The sequence below is a fragment of the Podarcis pityusensis genome, assembly GCF_964106645.2.
Source record: "Podarcis pityusensis genome assembly, chromosome: 9".
Classification (NCBI taxonomy): domain Eukaryota; kingdom Metazoa; phylum Chordata; class Lepidosauria; order Squamata; family Lacertidae; genus Podarcis; species Podarcis pityusensis.
Window position 1 is genome coordinate 35,516,126 of NC_138034.1, and position 14,278 is coordinate 35,530,403.

Genomic DNA, 14,278 nt, shown 5'->3' on the forward strand with positions numbered 1-14,278 from the left:
TCAATAAAGATTTGACGCTGCAGCCCAGACCTGGTTGTGGTCATGAACCATGCTGTGTCCTTAAGCAGACACCTGTCAACCCTTATGTGGCTCAGCTCTGTAGATGCTCCCAACTTTCAGATATATCATTGAAATCCAATTATATCCCAAGACTACTGATGATCCAGGCCATATTGAACGGAAATACATCTAAAAAAATACTTAAGTGATGATGGGGTACCTGTGGCCCTACAGACCACAACTCCAACGTTTTCTGGCCATTGGCCATACTATCTGGAAAGCTGCAGTTTCCCTAACCTTGAGTTAAATGTTGTTTCACACATTCCATGGTGGCAAACACTGTCAAATGTTTGACAATATTCAGATATGGTAATATTGCATTCATTTTCCTGGTTATAACATTAGTGCTTCTGCCTTGTTTTCTAATGTTTGTTTCACATTGCAGTACCTGTTGCATTGTGGAACTGTGGCTTTTGAATCACTATACCAGCATGTCATACTAAATTTCATTCACACTAGTGGATGTGATGTGACATAACAACGAATGCCATTGGACAATATTGCTTTCCCTGACCCTTTCTGCACATGCATGGTTCTGTTCAGCCACAAAAATTGCAGGAAGCAACTTTATGCTGGTATACTGTCCCCAAATTTCATCACTTCACCCCCACAATTTTCTGGGTTAATAGGGTTGTAAATGGATTTTTTTCTGGAACAAATGAATACAGAAGTGAGTGGTAAACTTCTACTATATTCCACTGGATTTCTAAAAGTGCCTTTTACATTGTGTGAAAGCTCAAATATAATGCAGAAATTAATAGTTAGGGAAATGTGAAGGAAAGGAAATAAACCACGGTGCGAATCTAGTCAAAGAGCTGCAGTGAAGTCTGCATCCCTAATGACATGCTACATGCTACAACGTGTACAATCTGTGTGGGCAAATACTAGTGCCACACACATTCACATGTAACATTTAATGACTATATAGTTTGTGCACCTGCATGCACAATACTTGCGATGTATAAATCTACCTGTGTACAATATGCCTGTGTTCATTGTAACATGTAAGCAAGCCTTGTATCTTTATAATATATGTATTTGTGTGCCCATTTTGGTTGCATTCCTGCATTAGGTTAGTTGCTGCAAAAAAACATGGGGAGACTTGCAGCACCTTAAAGACTAGCCCATTGATTATGGCATAAGCTTTTGTGGACTCCAGTCCATGAAATCTTATGCCATAATAAATAGGTTAGTCTTCAAGGTACTACTAGGCTCTTTCTTGTTTTTTCCCTTAAAAAGAGAAACGGAATACGTAAAAGTTGTGGTTTCTATAAACAGAAAGGTTTCTAAACAGAAATAGGAGTATAGAGTTTTATAAGCGGAGTTTTCTAAACAGAAATAAAAATAAATCTTCTGAGACTTAAGTATAGAGAGTGCTCCTCTAAGAAAGTGTATTAAATGCATTTCTGTTTTTCTAGCAAATTCAAAGTTTTGAAAATGAAGTACCGTATTTTTCGCACCATAGGGCGCACCGGACCATAGGGCGCACCCAGTTTTTAGGGGGGGAAATCAAGGAAAAAAATATTTTTCCCCCCAGCCCCAAAGAGCAGCGTACAGGCTGCACACAACCTCTCCCTGCCAGAGGGGTTGTGCGCAGCTATGGAAGAAGGCAAGGCAGCAAGCGGGATGGATCCCGCTCGCTGTTTTGCCTTCCCCTTTAGCCCCGTGCAGCCTCTCCTTGCAGGGAGAGGCTGCGTGGGGCTAAAGAAGCCATAGCCCCGTGCAGCCTCTCCTTGCGGAGGGGTTGCGCGCAGCTATGGAAGAAGGCAAGGCAGCGAGCGGGATGGATCCCGCTCGCTGTTTTGCCTTCCCCTTTAGCCCCGTGCAGCCTCTCCTTGCAGGGAGAGGCTGCGTGGGGCTAAAGAAGCCATAGCCCCGTGCAGCCTCTCCTTGCGGAGGGGTTGCGCGCAGCTATGGAAGAAGGCAAGGCAGCAAGCGGGATGGATCCCGCTCGCTGTTTTGCCTTCCCCTTTAGCCCCATGCAGCCTCTCCTTGCCGGGAGAGGCTGCGTGGGGCTAAAGAAGCCATAGCCCCGTGCAGCCTCTCCTTGCGGAGGGGTTGCGTGGGGCTAAAGAAGCCATAGCCCCGTGCAGCCTCTCCTTGCGGAGGGGTTGCGTGGGGCTAAAGAAGCCATAGCCCCGTGCAGCCTCTCCCTGCCGGAGGGGTTGCGCGCGGCTATGGCACAAGCCTGCATTCGCTCTATAGGACGCACACACATTTCCTCTCAATTTTTGGAGAGGAAAAACTGCGTCCAATAGAGCGAAAAATACGGTATGTTTAGTGTAGCTATTCAGTATGGTTTACATGACCCTATTCACTTCATGGGACTGAGAAGTCAATCAAATTCAATTTAGGTAATTTATATGGATTGTGTTTGATCAACTTAATTACAGAAGTAATTGAAACAGCAAATGAATTTTTCCCATATGCGTGTGAAGCTATCAAGTCAAAAGGGATAAACCCAGAACAATCTCTTCATTATCTGTGTCAGTGACGCCCAGATCTATCATTAGTGCATTGCCAGGGGGAGGAGCGGAGAGCTAAACAGAACAAGGCCACAACTGTTAATGCCACCATAAAAAAAAGGAAACCCAGTATTATTTTTGTAACATTTTTCTTTTGAATATTGTAATGTTGTAATGTTTAAACAACTTAGTAATTCAGAAGATTCAAAGATTAAGAAATAATAAATTCCTCTTTCCCTTAATAGGAGAAAGGGACAAAGCTCAGTGGCAGAGCATCTGCTTTGCTTACAAAAGGCCCCACATTCAATCTCTGGCACCTTCAGGTAGGGTGAAAATGCCCTGAAACCCTAGAGAGCCATGGCCAATCAGTTGAGGCAATACTAAGCTAGATGGACCAATCGTCTGGCTCGGTATTAGGCAGTCTGGTTCTGAGGAACTTCAGTGGCACACTTCCTTGCTAATATAATTTGGCACTTTTATGTGATTTACTTGCCTTAGTTCTGTGTTCACTCAATACAAATTCCAATTTCCTCCTCCATGCCAATCATCTTTAGCCAGACATTTTGGCTTCACAAGATATGAAAAACCAAACCCTGATGAACTGTGGGTGGTTTGCTTTTGGGTTTGTTTGTTTTTTGCTTGTTTATTTTTTAAAAAAGATATAATTTATTTCCCTCTCTTTCTCTCTCAAGTCTGTTGCTAGGGGAAATATGGGGGGGTGATACACAACTCGCTGAAAGCATTCTGCAAATAAAACTGGTCATTACACAGGACTATCAAGATAAATCATTTGTTCTGTTCTTAGGAGGATTTTCTTCATGACAAGGCACAGCTGTCAAAGCTTCAGTAGAACTTGACTCTTTTTGGCAGGAAGAAAAAGCCACCAAATGGCAGTCTGCAGCTTGCAGCAGTTTGAGGAATGCTTTCCAACTGTGGCTCTCGATTGCCATAGTCAGAGCAGACATACTGGAGGAGATCCAGCTGAATCAAAAAGAAAAAAAGAAAAAGAATCCCTGAGAGATTTTTTAAAAGCAACTTACATGTCAACTTACTTATTTTGAGCCTGTCAAGAGCCTCAGCTGGCTCCCACAGTGATTTAAGGGAATGCTGCTTCAGAGATTTTGCAAATCCTTCCTCTGTGCCACTCCAAAGTTCTGTAAGGACATGGAATGAACCTGAAAACCAAGCATGTGATAATTCAGAGACAGAATATACTGACATGTGCGCTGTTCTAACAAACTGTTCCAAGACCAAAATGGCTTCTGAGAAATTCAAGCACAAGACAGTCTTTGGCACCCATGTGCATCTGAGTCAGAATTCACCAGAAGATTCTCTTTCCATCCCCTCAGTATTGAGGGTTGTAGATAAAAATGTACTAAAGATGTTCCGCTCTTGAGCTGATTATACGCTATGCAGAAACAGAGACCATGAGCTGAAATTCCTAATACCAAGTATTGCTTGTATTTTGGGAAGGATTCTGCACACACTCACACACGGCAGATCTCACAAGCAGATCTAGGTCTTTGCACATTAGCTTCTGCTAAACCCCTTGACATTTTATCAGAAAAAAAGTGGCAAAGAGATGAGAGCACAGGAAAAGCCATTATGCAGCTGATCAGCGATTGATTTAACTAAGGCCTAATTCATGCATACCTCATCAGAGTGGTATGGTTGTTTTATACCTCCTTAGCTGTATCTCTCTCTGCAGGCAGCTGAGGAGGAACAAAGGTGCTTACTACATTTCTGGACTGAAGAAATGCCTCCCTGGTTCTGTGCCAGGTGCCTTGTACTTACCTAAATGCTAACAGCACCATCTTTTATTTCCTGTGTAAAAACAGCAGATGGCTATCTTGCATGAATCAGCTCTCAGTATAAAGGTGCACATGTTGGCTGTATAAACACAACAAGCTTGTATTCCACTCTCACTGATGGCCTGTTCAGCCTGCACCCTCCCAGTACTTATCAAAAGAGTGGTGAGTGTGGCAGACTAAAAGTGGGCCTTAAACTTGCAAAGGAGATCAGGGTTCCAGCATGTTTAATAGATGGGTGGAAGAAGAAATTTCACCAGATGCAGGCTTTCTGTAAGGCAAAAAGCTCCAGCCAAAATTTTATTAAACTTTCAGAAGGCCTCCTTCTCTCTGACACTCACACACAGGGCTCCTCAATACAATCTGCTTATACAGCATTCACAGACTCTCAGAAAAACAGAGTTGAAATTTAGAAGGGACCCAAAGGGTCATCTAGTCCAACTCCCCGCAATGCCCACAGCTATCCCTGGGTGGGCTTGAGCCTTTTGGTTAACAGCCAGACACACTAACCCATTGCGCCACCTGGGGTCATTTTAATTTGCTTGCACAAAAGTGTACATCGTGGTTAGACTGTGTTTGTGTGGGATGTAATCCACTGGAGCAGTCAAATACAACATTATCTGTTTTGCTAGAGTGGACATGCAGGGAATGTTGGTCCAGCCAGTCGAACTTCCTGTTACACCTGGCTGGAGCATCCTTTCTTTGCATGTGACCAGTAGGTGGGCATGACCTTTCCAGACCCGGTAAAGGCCAAGTCACATAGCCACCTCTCTTCTTTTTCATCCTGCCTGCTTCCTGCTTCACTTAGACTGGGTTACCTCCCATATGGGGTAAAACTATTTGTACTTATTTGTAACTTTAATCCTAAAGCCTGTCTTCAGGGATCACACTGTGCTCTGCCTGATCATGAGTACAGTGGTACCTGGGGTTAAGAACTTAATTCGTTCTGGAGGACTGTTCTTAACCTGAGGTACCACTTTAGCTAATGGGACCTCCCGCTGCTGCCGCACCTCCTCCGCCTGTTCTCATCCTGAAGCAAAGTTTTTAACCCAAGGTACTATTTCTGAGTTAGCGGAGTCTGTAACCTGAAGCGTATGTAACCTGAAGCGTATGTAACCCGAGGTACCACTGTAAACTTCTTTTTGTTACTTACGAATAAGACTGTTGTGTCTTTATTCTTTTAGGAGGGATTCAAGGGATATTACCAGGAACATATCCTAATCTGGGCAACTCAGATTGAATTGCTTATTATCTTAAGAGATTCTAATGAGTCTGCAACCAGCTTCCTGCTGTGTAATAGGGGAATGCACTCTGCTGTATGAAGAAACTTGCTAGCATGAGTAAGGAAGGATAATATTAATCAATATATCCTCTCCTGTTACCCACAACATTCCCAGAGTTTGGTCTTTATTGAACATTCGTTCTGATTTGCTTGCAAGGTGTTTACCATGGCTGCATACAAACCATGCATTTAAAGCAAGCGCGTGCACACATACATCTTGAAAAGAATCCCGAGACTGTAGTTTACACTTCACAAACCTGCAATTTCCAGAACAGTTCTTTTGGGGGGAACTGTGCTGTATCGCGTGTACACAGCCCATATCTTCCTGTGCATCATTCTTTCAGCCCACACTGTTCAATACATTTGCCCATCACTTTCCAAACTGCGAAAGTCCAAGTTTTTAAGTGGATTTGATTTGCAAGGGTGGCAGAGCCCTTTAATGCATCTTAGCTGCGCAAACGTGAAGTTCTGGTGTGACTCCCTCCCGCAAAATACTGACAGTTTGGAGGCACTTATGGATGCTTTTCTTGGGAAACAATCTAAAAGAATGCCTATATCATCTTTCTTTTTGTTCACTTTTAGTTATCCTATCCAAAAGCAAAAGCAAAAAACATAGTAAAAGAATAGACGGCAGATGGGAGAGAAAAGAAATGCAGTTATGTAAAGGTTACTTCATAATTGTACCACCTAGCATTATATATATCTCCCTTGAACATCAAAACAAAAAAGCCAAGAACAGAGTATCAAGCCTATCTATTACCTGAGATGACAATTCCTATGTTCCCTTGCTTAGTGAAATAAATCAAGACATGCTGGTGTTCTCCCTCGTCTGAGAGATGGGAAATACGTGAACATACACGGCCATTTGTCATGTGTAAGCAGAGACAGATTGGTAAGCTTGCCTATTTCCCCCTTTTCTATTGAGAAGATTAGTTTTAGTGGTCAGGAGTTAGGTCTTCAGCAATGCCACTGCTGAAACTACTGTTTCACTGGTCAGTAATACTAAAAGTGTTCCTGCCTTCTTAGTGGTACATTGCTACTGTGTTTTTTTTTGGGGGGGGGTTGTGGGATACGATAGAATAATCAGTCACCATGACAAAGGATGGAACCCTAGGCAATCATGCTAGGCTAGAAATGGCTGCCATCCATGGTCACATAGTACTCTCTTCCCAGGTTCCACACTGCAGATGTTTATATTTGTTAGGAGCTAAAACAACAGGCAACATTACCTGGCCTTACTAAGATGAGGGCCTGAAGCATAGCGCAAAGCTGCTGCCATGGCCAGGAGCGAGACAGTACTGAGGCAGGTGATTGAGGTGCTGAAGCTGCTGCTGGGTGAGGAGAAGGGGAAATGGGGGCCTTCGAGGCAAGGGGTTCTACACCTTTGTGGTGCAATGAAGGCTGCAGGCACCCTGGTCTCTCCTGCAGCTGACTGGCCTCCTTGGAAAAGCTGTGCTGGGGCAGGTGTGGCACAGCAGCACTCACCCAAAAAGCCCATGTGAGAAAGCCCATCCCTCCAGGGTATCCTCTTTGGCCAGTTGTACAGGGTGATGTGGGAGTGGTACTGCTTTTTATTAGCCACCCATATTTTATACTGTTATGTACTGAGTTGAATAGGATCCAAACTGTAGCAGTCTGATTGGTCCTAGAACAATAGGATCCAAAAGGCAGCAGTCTGATTGGTCCTAGAACAATAGGATTCAGAATGCAGCAGTCTGATTGGTCCTAGAACAATGCAGCAGTATGATTGGTTGGCAGGAACCACCCAATCCTGCTCCAGATAGAAGTGAATCCACAACCTGATTGGCTTACAGTAGAATTCCAGAATTAGCCAATCATGTGCAGCCCATTGTGTAAATAATGTATATAAAGCAGATACTGTGAGGGGACATTTATTCATTTCCTCCTCACCACTATGAGCTGAATAAAGAGCATGAAATCACTTTGCGACTCTGAGTTTATTTCACTGGCGACGAGGATGGGATCCCGCTGAGCTGACTGCCACACACAGCACCGCAGCACCGCCAACTGCCGCACCGCTGCCTCGCACCGTGTATCCAGGCTTCAGCTCCGGGGCACAAGGAACTCAGAATGGCAGCCAACAGCAGCTTCTCGCCATTCAACCCAGCATCTGGAGACTGGGAAGCGTACGCCTCCCGTTTCACCTTCCTCCTAGAAGCCAAAGGGGTCACCGACGAAGAAGACGCCAAGAAGAGGGCGATATTCTTCAGCGTCTGCGGAGAGGAGACGTTTGAAATCGCCCGGGCTCTCCTTGCGCCTGAAGACGTCGCTACTGTTCCATACAAAACAATAATGGAACAGCTGAAGGGGCACTTTTCGCCGCAGCCCTCAGTGGTGGCTCGTCGAAATGCCTTCTACGCAAAGCGGCAAGCCCCTGGGGAAACCATAACTGGGTTTGTGACCTCTCTCCGCCAAGCCGCCCGGTTCTGCAACTTCTCAGAGCTGGAGAACATGCTTCGTGACCGCCTCGTCGGTGGCCTGAAGGATGAGAAGCTGCAACGGCGCCTCTACGCTAAGAAGGACCTAACGTTCCAGGTCGCTCTGGAGGAGGCCCTGGCAACAGAAGCTGCCGAGAGGTCGACCCAAGAGGCACGGCCGAGCCTGCCATCCCAACCGAGGGTCCACCATGAAGACCTCACCGACGACTCAGGATCCGACAGGGAGGAGGTGCACCGAGTACAGCAGCGCACTCAAGCAGCGCACAGACCACAGCTGCCTCGACGAGAAGGAGGGAACTGCGCAAGCTGCGGGGAGAGTCACGAGAGGAGGACCTGCCGTTTCCGCAACGCAGAGTGCAGGCAGTGCAGAAAATCGGGACACATCGCCCGGGTGTGTCGGGCTCGGCCCACCCGACACCAGGCATCAGATGACCAATCCAAGAGCCCCAGGTCCCGGGGCCCAACGCACCAAGGCAACTCGACGGAGCTCACGGACTTCCAGGTATACCAGTTGCCCCACCCCAACGTAGAGAAAATTTATGTAGAGGTACAGATAGAGGGGGCCCCATGCCGCATGGAGCTTGACACGGGTTCAACTCTATCCATAATCTCGGCAAGGACCTTAAGGAAACTGTGTCCCACTGGGGGTCCCAAACTCAGGCCGGCCCCATTCACCCTCCGGGACTTCCAGAAACGTAAGGTCCCCACAATGGGGGTGGGGACCTTCAGGGTGCAATACCGAGGGCGGACGCGGCAACTGGACTTGCTTGTGGTCAAGGGCCCCTACATTAGCTTACTGGGATTGGCATGGTTTGGACCACTGGGGCTAGCTGTCACCGGGGTGAACCACACTAGCTTACAAGTGGACGTGGACGCCATATGCAAGGAATTTCCAGGGGTTTTCGATGGGAAATTGGGACAGTATACGGGCCCCCCCATTGCGCTACAGCTTGACCCCGCAGTACGACCGGTCAGGCTCAAGGCCCGCCGGGTCCCGTTCGCCTTGAAACCCCGTATAGACGAGGAATTGGACCGACTCGTAGAGCAAGGAGTGCTGGAGCCGGTGCCTAATGCTCCCTGGGAAACCCCAATCGTCACACCCGTCAAGCCTAATGGTTCGGTCCGCATCTGCGCAGACTACAAATGTACCATAAACAAGGCCCTCACGGCCCACGCATACCCAGTGCCAGTGGTCAGCCATGTCCTTGCCACCCTGGCTGGGTCGAAAATTTTTGGCAAGCTGGACTTGGCCCAAGCATATCAACAGCTGCCAGTAGATGAGGCCACAGCAGAGGCACAGACGATTGTGACGCACAGAGGAGCGTTCAGGGTAAAGCGGCTGCAATTCGGTGTCAGCGTGGCACCAGGCATATTCCAGAATATAATGGACTCTCTCCTTAAAGGGATTCCTGGTGTCACCCCCTTCTTCGATGATGTGTTGATTGCCGGCCCCACACCAGAGGAGTTTGAGGACCGCCTCCGCACCGTTCTGCACCGTTTCCAGACGGCGGGTCTCAAGGTGAAGCGGGAAAAATGTCTACTAGGAGTGCCTCAGGTGGACTTTCTGGGATTTATGGTGGACGCAGAAGGGGTCCACCCGACTGGGGACAAGGTACGGGCCATTTGTGATGCCCCAGCGCCCAAGAGCAAGACTGAACTTCAGGCCTTCTTGGGACTATTGAACTTTTACCATTCCTTCCTTCCCCACAAGGCGGCGGTAGCGGAGCCCCTACACAGACTCCTGGACAAGCGGGCCCCTTGGGTGTGGGGCCAGCGCCAGGAGGCCGCATTCCAGGCAGTCAAGGACTTGCTTGTCTCAAACTCGGTCTTGGCACACTTCGACGAGAGGCTGCCGGTGGTGCTAGCATGCGACGCCTCACCCTATGGCATTGGAGCTGTCCTGGGGCACCAACTCCCGGATGGAAGAGAGGTACCGGTGGCGTACTTTTCCCAGACACTCAACACAACCGAGCGGAACTACTCGCAAATCGACAAGGAGGGTCTGGCAATCGTAAAGGGAGTAAAAAAATTCCATGATTTCTTGTACGGGCGGCCCTTCACCGTGGTGACTGACCACAAGCCGTTGCTTGGCTTGTTTGCCCCCGAAAAGCAGACCCCCCAAGTGCTGTCTCCTCGCGTCCTCAGGTGGTCAATTTTCCTTGCCAGCTACCAGTATGCACTGATTCACCGACCTGGGAAGGCGATGGGCCATGCGGACGCCCTCAGCAGGCTACCACTACCGGAAACAGGCCCTGACCCAGCACCTGCACAAGAGGTTATGAGCCTGGAGCTGCTTCCCGACCGCCCCATTCAGGCACAAGAAGTTGCACACCATTCCAAGAAAGATAGGGTCATCTCCCGGGTCCTGGACTGGGTGTGGAGGGGATGGCCCAGCAGCAGCCCCGGGCCAGAATTTGCCGGCTACACAACCCGCAAACATGAACTGTCGGCCCACAAGGGGTGCCTGTTATGGGGAAGCAGAGTCGTTGTTCCCCAGCCCCTCTGCAAAAGGGTCCTCACAGCCCTACACGAGACACATCCAGGGGTAGTAAGAATGAAGGCCCTTGCCAGGAGTTATGTGTGGTGGCCGGGGATCGATGGAGAGATAGAGGCCTGGGTCAAACACTGCCAGGCCTGCCAAGAATCCCGCCCAGATCCCCCAAGGGCCCCAGTCCAGTCCTGGGAGTCCGCCCGAGCACCATGGTCACGCCTGCATGTGGATTTCGCTGGCCCCTTTCAGGGGAAAACATTCTTCATAGTGGTGGACTCCTACACCAAATGGCTGGAAGTCGCACTGGTACCGTCCACTTCCACGTCCGCAGCCATCCGGGTACTACGCAGGCTGTTTGCAACCCACGGGCTCCCTGACACTCTCGTCTCAGACAACGGGACTGCATTTACGTCAGGAGAATTCCAAACCTTCACAGCGCAGAACGCCATCCGCCACATCCGTTCGGCGCCGTTCCACCCTGCCACCAATGGCCAAGCAGAACGCATGGTGCGGACCACCAAGGACACCCTTCGCCGCATGACGCAAGGGGACTGGGAGTACCGCCTTGCCACATTCCTTCTAGCACAGCACAGCACCCCCAGCTCAACGACTGGCCGGAGCCCCGCTGAACTACTAATGGGTCGGCGCCTTGCAATCAGATTGGACCGCCTTCACCCCGATAGAGCTCAGGATGAGGTAGTGGTGGGGGAAGGCAGGAACCCCCGGACCTTCGAGGCCCAGGACCCAGTGTACGCAAAGAATTTTGGGGCAGGCCCAGCATGGGTACCCGCCACAATCACCAGGGTCACTGGCCCCGTGTCGTACGAGGTGCTAACGGATGGGGGGCAATGCTGGCGCCGCCACTGCGACCAGATACGGCGACGATTCCCGGGAGAAAACCAGGAGGAGGACAGGTCAGAGGAGTCCCAAGGGAACAGCGGGGCAGTGAGGCCCATAGAGCAGGAGGGGCCAGCAGGAGAGGCAGAATCAGTAAATACAGAGAGGACCCGTGAGGCCGAAAGGACACCGGAACCAGAACCACGACTGAGCGAGCCGGTTGCACCAGACCAAACAGCCGCATCACAGCCAGCATCCTTGGAACACGAGCCAGAACCCGGAGCCCGGACCAGGGAACACCCCAGGCCACAACGCACACGTAGGCCGCCGGCATACCTTGAGGACTATGAATGCGACCTCCCGGGCAGGACTGGAACTTAGAGGGGAGGGGTGTTATGTACTGAGTTGAATAGGATCCAAACTGTAGCAGTCTGATTGGTCCTAGAACAATAGGATCCAAAAGGCAGCAGTCTGATTGGTCCTAGAACAATAGGATTCAGAATGCAGCAGTCTGATTGGTCCTAGAACAATGCAGCAGTATGATTGGTTGGCAGGAACCACCCAATCCTGCTCCAGATAGAAGTGAATCCACAACCTGATTGGCTTACAGTAGAATTCCAGAATTAGCCAATCATGTGCAGCCCATTGTGTAAATAATGTATATAAAGCAGATACTGTGAGGGGACATTTATTCATTTCCTCCTCACCACTATGAGCTGAATAAAGAGCATGAAATCACTTTGCGACTCTGAGTTTATTTCATATACCTTTGTATCCCGCTCATTCTCTAAGAAGCTCAGGGGTGTACAAAGTTCTCGGGCTCCCCTGTAGGTAACCCGCTGACAGTACTGCAAATGGTACTAGTTACAATGGGCCAAAGGTCAGGCTGAGGGTAAGGCAGCTTTCTACGGTCCTGTTTACATTCAACCGGAACCATGAGGACCAGAAGCTTGCTTCATTTTTTAGGGGAAATGGCCACAGTTGTAGCTGCTCAGTAGCAGAGCACCTGTGTCAGGTTTGATTCCCTGACAACATATGCAGGTAGGACTGGGAAAAGACACCCCACCTGGAGAGCTGTTCTGCCAGTCAGAACAACTGAGAGGAGCATGTCGCAACTTAAAGAATAACAAAATGCCAGACTAGAGACAATACTGGGCTAGCTAAGGGTTTGACTAAGGCACCTTCCTATGGAAACTTTAAAAAACTCCCCATGAAGTGGTAAGAAGCATGGGGGGGGGGGGGACAGGGTAACATCTATGAATGGCCAGAGCAAGACAAGGATCTCAGAAAAACTAAGGCTCCAGTCGTAGCCCCACTTAACCTGGGAATATGCCCTATTGAATTCACAGGTACTTACTTCTGAATTGATATGTTTAGGATTACACTGTAATTTAGCAGGGAGAGAACAACCTTTAGGTGGGAAGAACATAACAACCCTGTTAGATCTGACCAGAAAGCACACCTGCAGAAACCCCACAAGCAGGGCTTGTGGGAGAAAGCTGACTCCTGCTCCCCAGCAGCTGTTGTAATGGGTGCCCCTAATTTCATCTGCGAAGAATCGGAGGCTATGGAGGTTAGATTATATCTACCCTCTGTTGAGCATTTTTTCTGATTTGTTTGCAGGACAGTTATACAACAATAAGCATCCATCCCCATTTGCTAGCAGAGTGTTTATACATCTTCCCTTTAATCATTCGCTGGTTCCACACTTCTGAATTCATGTCCCTGTCATTGTCCTAATTGCAAACAGTTCATTTTTATAATGGGGATCGTTGTGCTTTGCTGACAGAGCTCTTTTAATTGCTCAAAGCGAAATGTCCAAGTGTGTTTTTGGATCATGCCCAGATAATACTGACAGTCCGGAGGTGCCCTAAATTATCTAGATCAGCTTAAACAGGGTAGCCAGGGTTGCCCATCACTTTCCAAACTGCGAAAGTCCAAGTTTTTAAGTGGATTTGATTTGCAAGGGTGGCAGAGCCCTTTAATGCATCTTAGCTGCGCAAACGTGAAGTTCTGGTGTGACTCCCTCCCGCAAAATACTGACAGTTTGGAGGCACTTATGGATGCTTTTCTTGGGAAACAATCTAAAAGAATGCCTATATCATCTTTCTTTTTGTTCACTTTTAGTTATCCTATCCAAAAGCAAAAGCAAAAAACATAGTAAAAGAATAGACGGCAGATGGGAGAGAAAAGAAATGCAGTTATGTAAAGGTTACTTCATAATTGTACCACCTAGCATTATATATATCTCCCTTGAACATCAAAACAAAAAAGCCAAGAACAGAGTATCAAGCCTATCTATTACCTGAGATGACAATTCCTATGTTCCCTTGCTTAGTGAAATAAATCAAGACATGCTGGTGTTCTCCCTCGTCTGAGAGATGGGAAATACGTGAACATACACGGCCATTTGTCATGTGTAAGCAGAGACAGATTGGTAAGCTTGCCTATTTCCCCCTTTTCTATTGAGAAGATTAGTTTTAGTGGTCAGGAGTTAGGTCTTCAGCAATGCCACTGCTGAAACTACTGTTTCACTGGTCAGTAATACTAAAAGTGTTCCTGCCTTCTTAGTGGTACATTGCTACTGTGTTTTTTTTTGGGGGGGGGGGTTGTGGGATACGATAGAATAATCAGTCACCATGACAAAGGATGGAACCCTAGGCAATCATGCTAGGCTAGAAATGGCTGCCATCCATGGTCACATAGTACTCTCTTCCCAGGTTCCACACTGCAGATGTTTATATTTGTTAGGAGCTAAAACAACAGGCAACATTACCTGGCCTTACTAAGATGAGGGCCTGAAGCATAGCGCAAAGCTGCTGCCATGGCCAGGAGCGAGACAGTACTGAGGCAGGTGATTGAGGTGCTGAAGCTGC

General features: G+C 48.2%; 1 protein-coding gene across 3 annotated transcripts in view; it reads right to left on the reverse strand.

Moving 5' to 3' along the window:
* The window catches only part of LOC308485760 (uncharacterized protein), a 233,316-nt gene that overhangs the window by 161,338 nt on the left and 57,700 nt on the right, over nucleotides 1-14,278 (reverse strand). The window contains exons 1-3 of one of the 3 annotated variants that reach the window (XR_013990699.1): nucleotides 12,760-13,290; nucleotides 6,076-6,202; nucleotides 3,578-3,700 (exon numbers count right to left, since the gene is read on the reverse strand). Coding sequence is in view for 1 of the 3 variants with exons in the window: in XM_081021807.1 (XP_080877933.1) it covers nucleotides 3,566-3,700 (135 nt within the window). In the remaining 2 variants the exon portion in view is untranslated. Of the gene's footprint in view, nucleotides 1-3,565; nucleotides 3,701-6,075; nucleotides 6,652-12,759; nucleotides 13,291-14,278 lie in introns of those variants that run through there. The other 2 variants (XR_013990700.1, XM_081021807.1) reach the window with 2 other exon arrangements.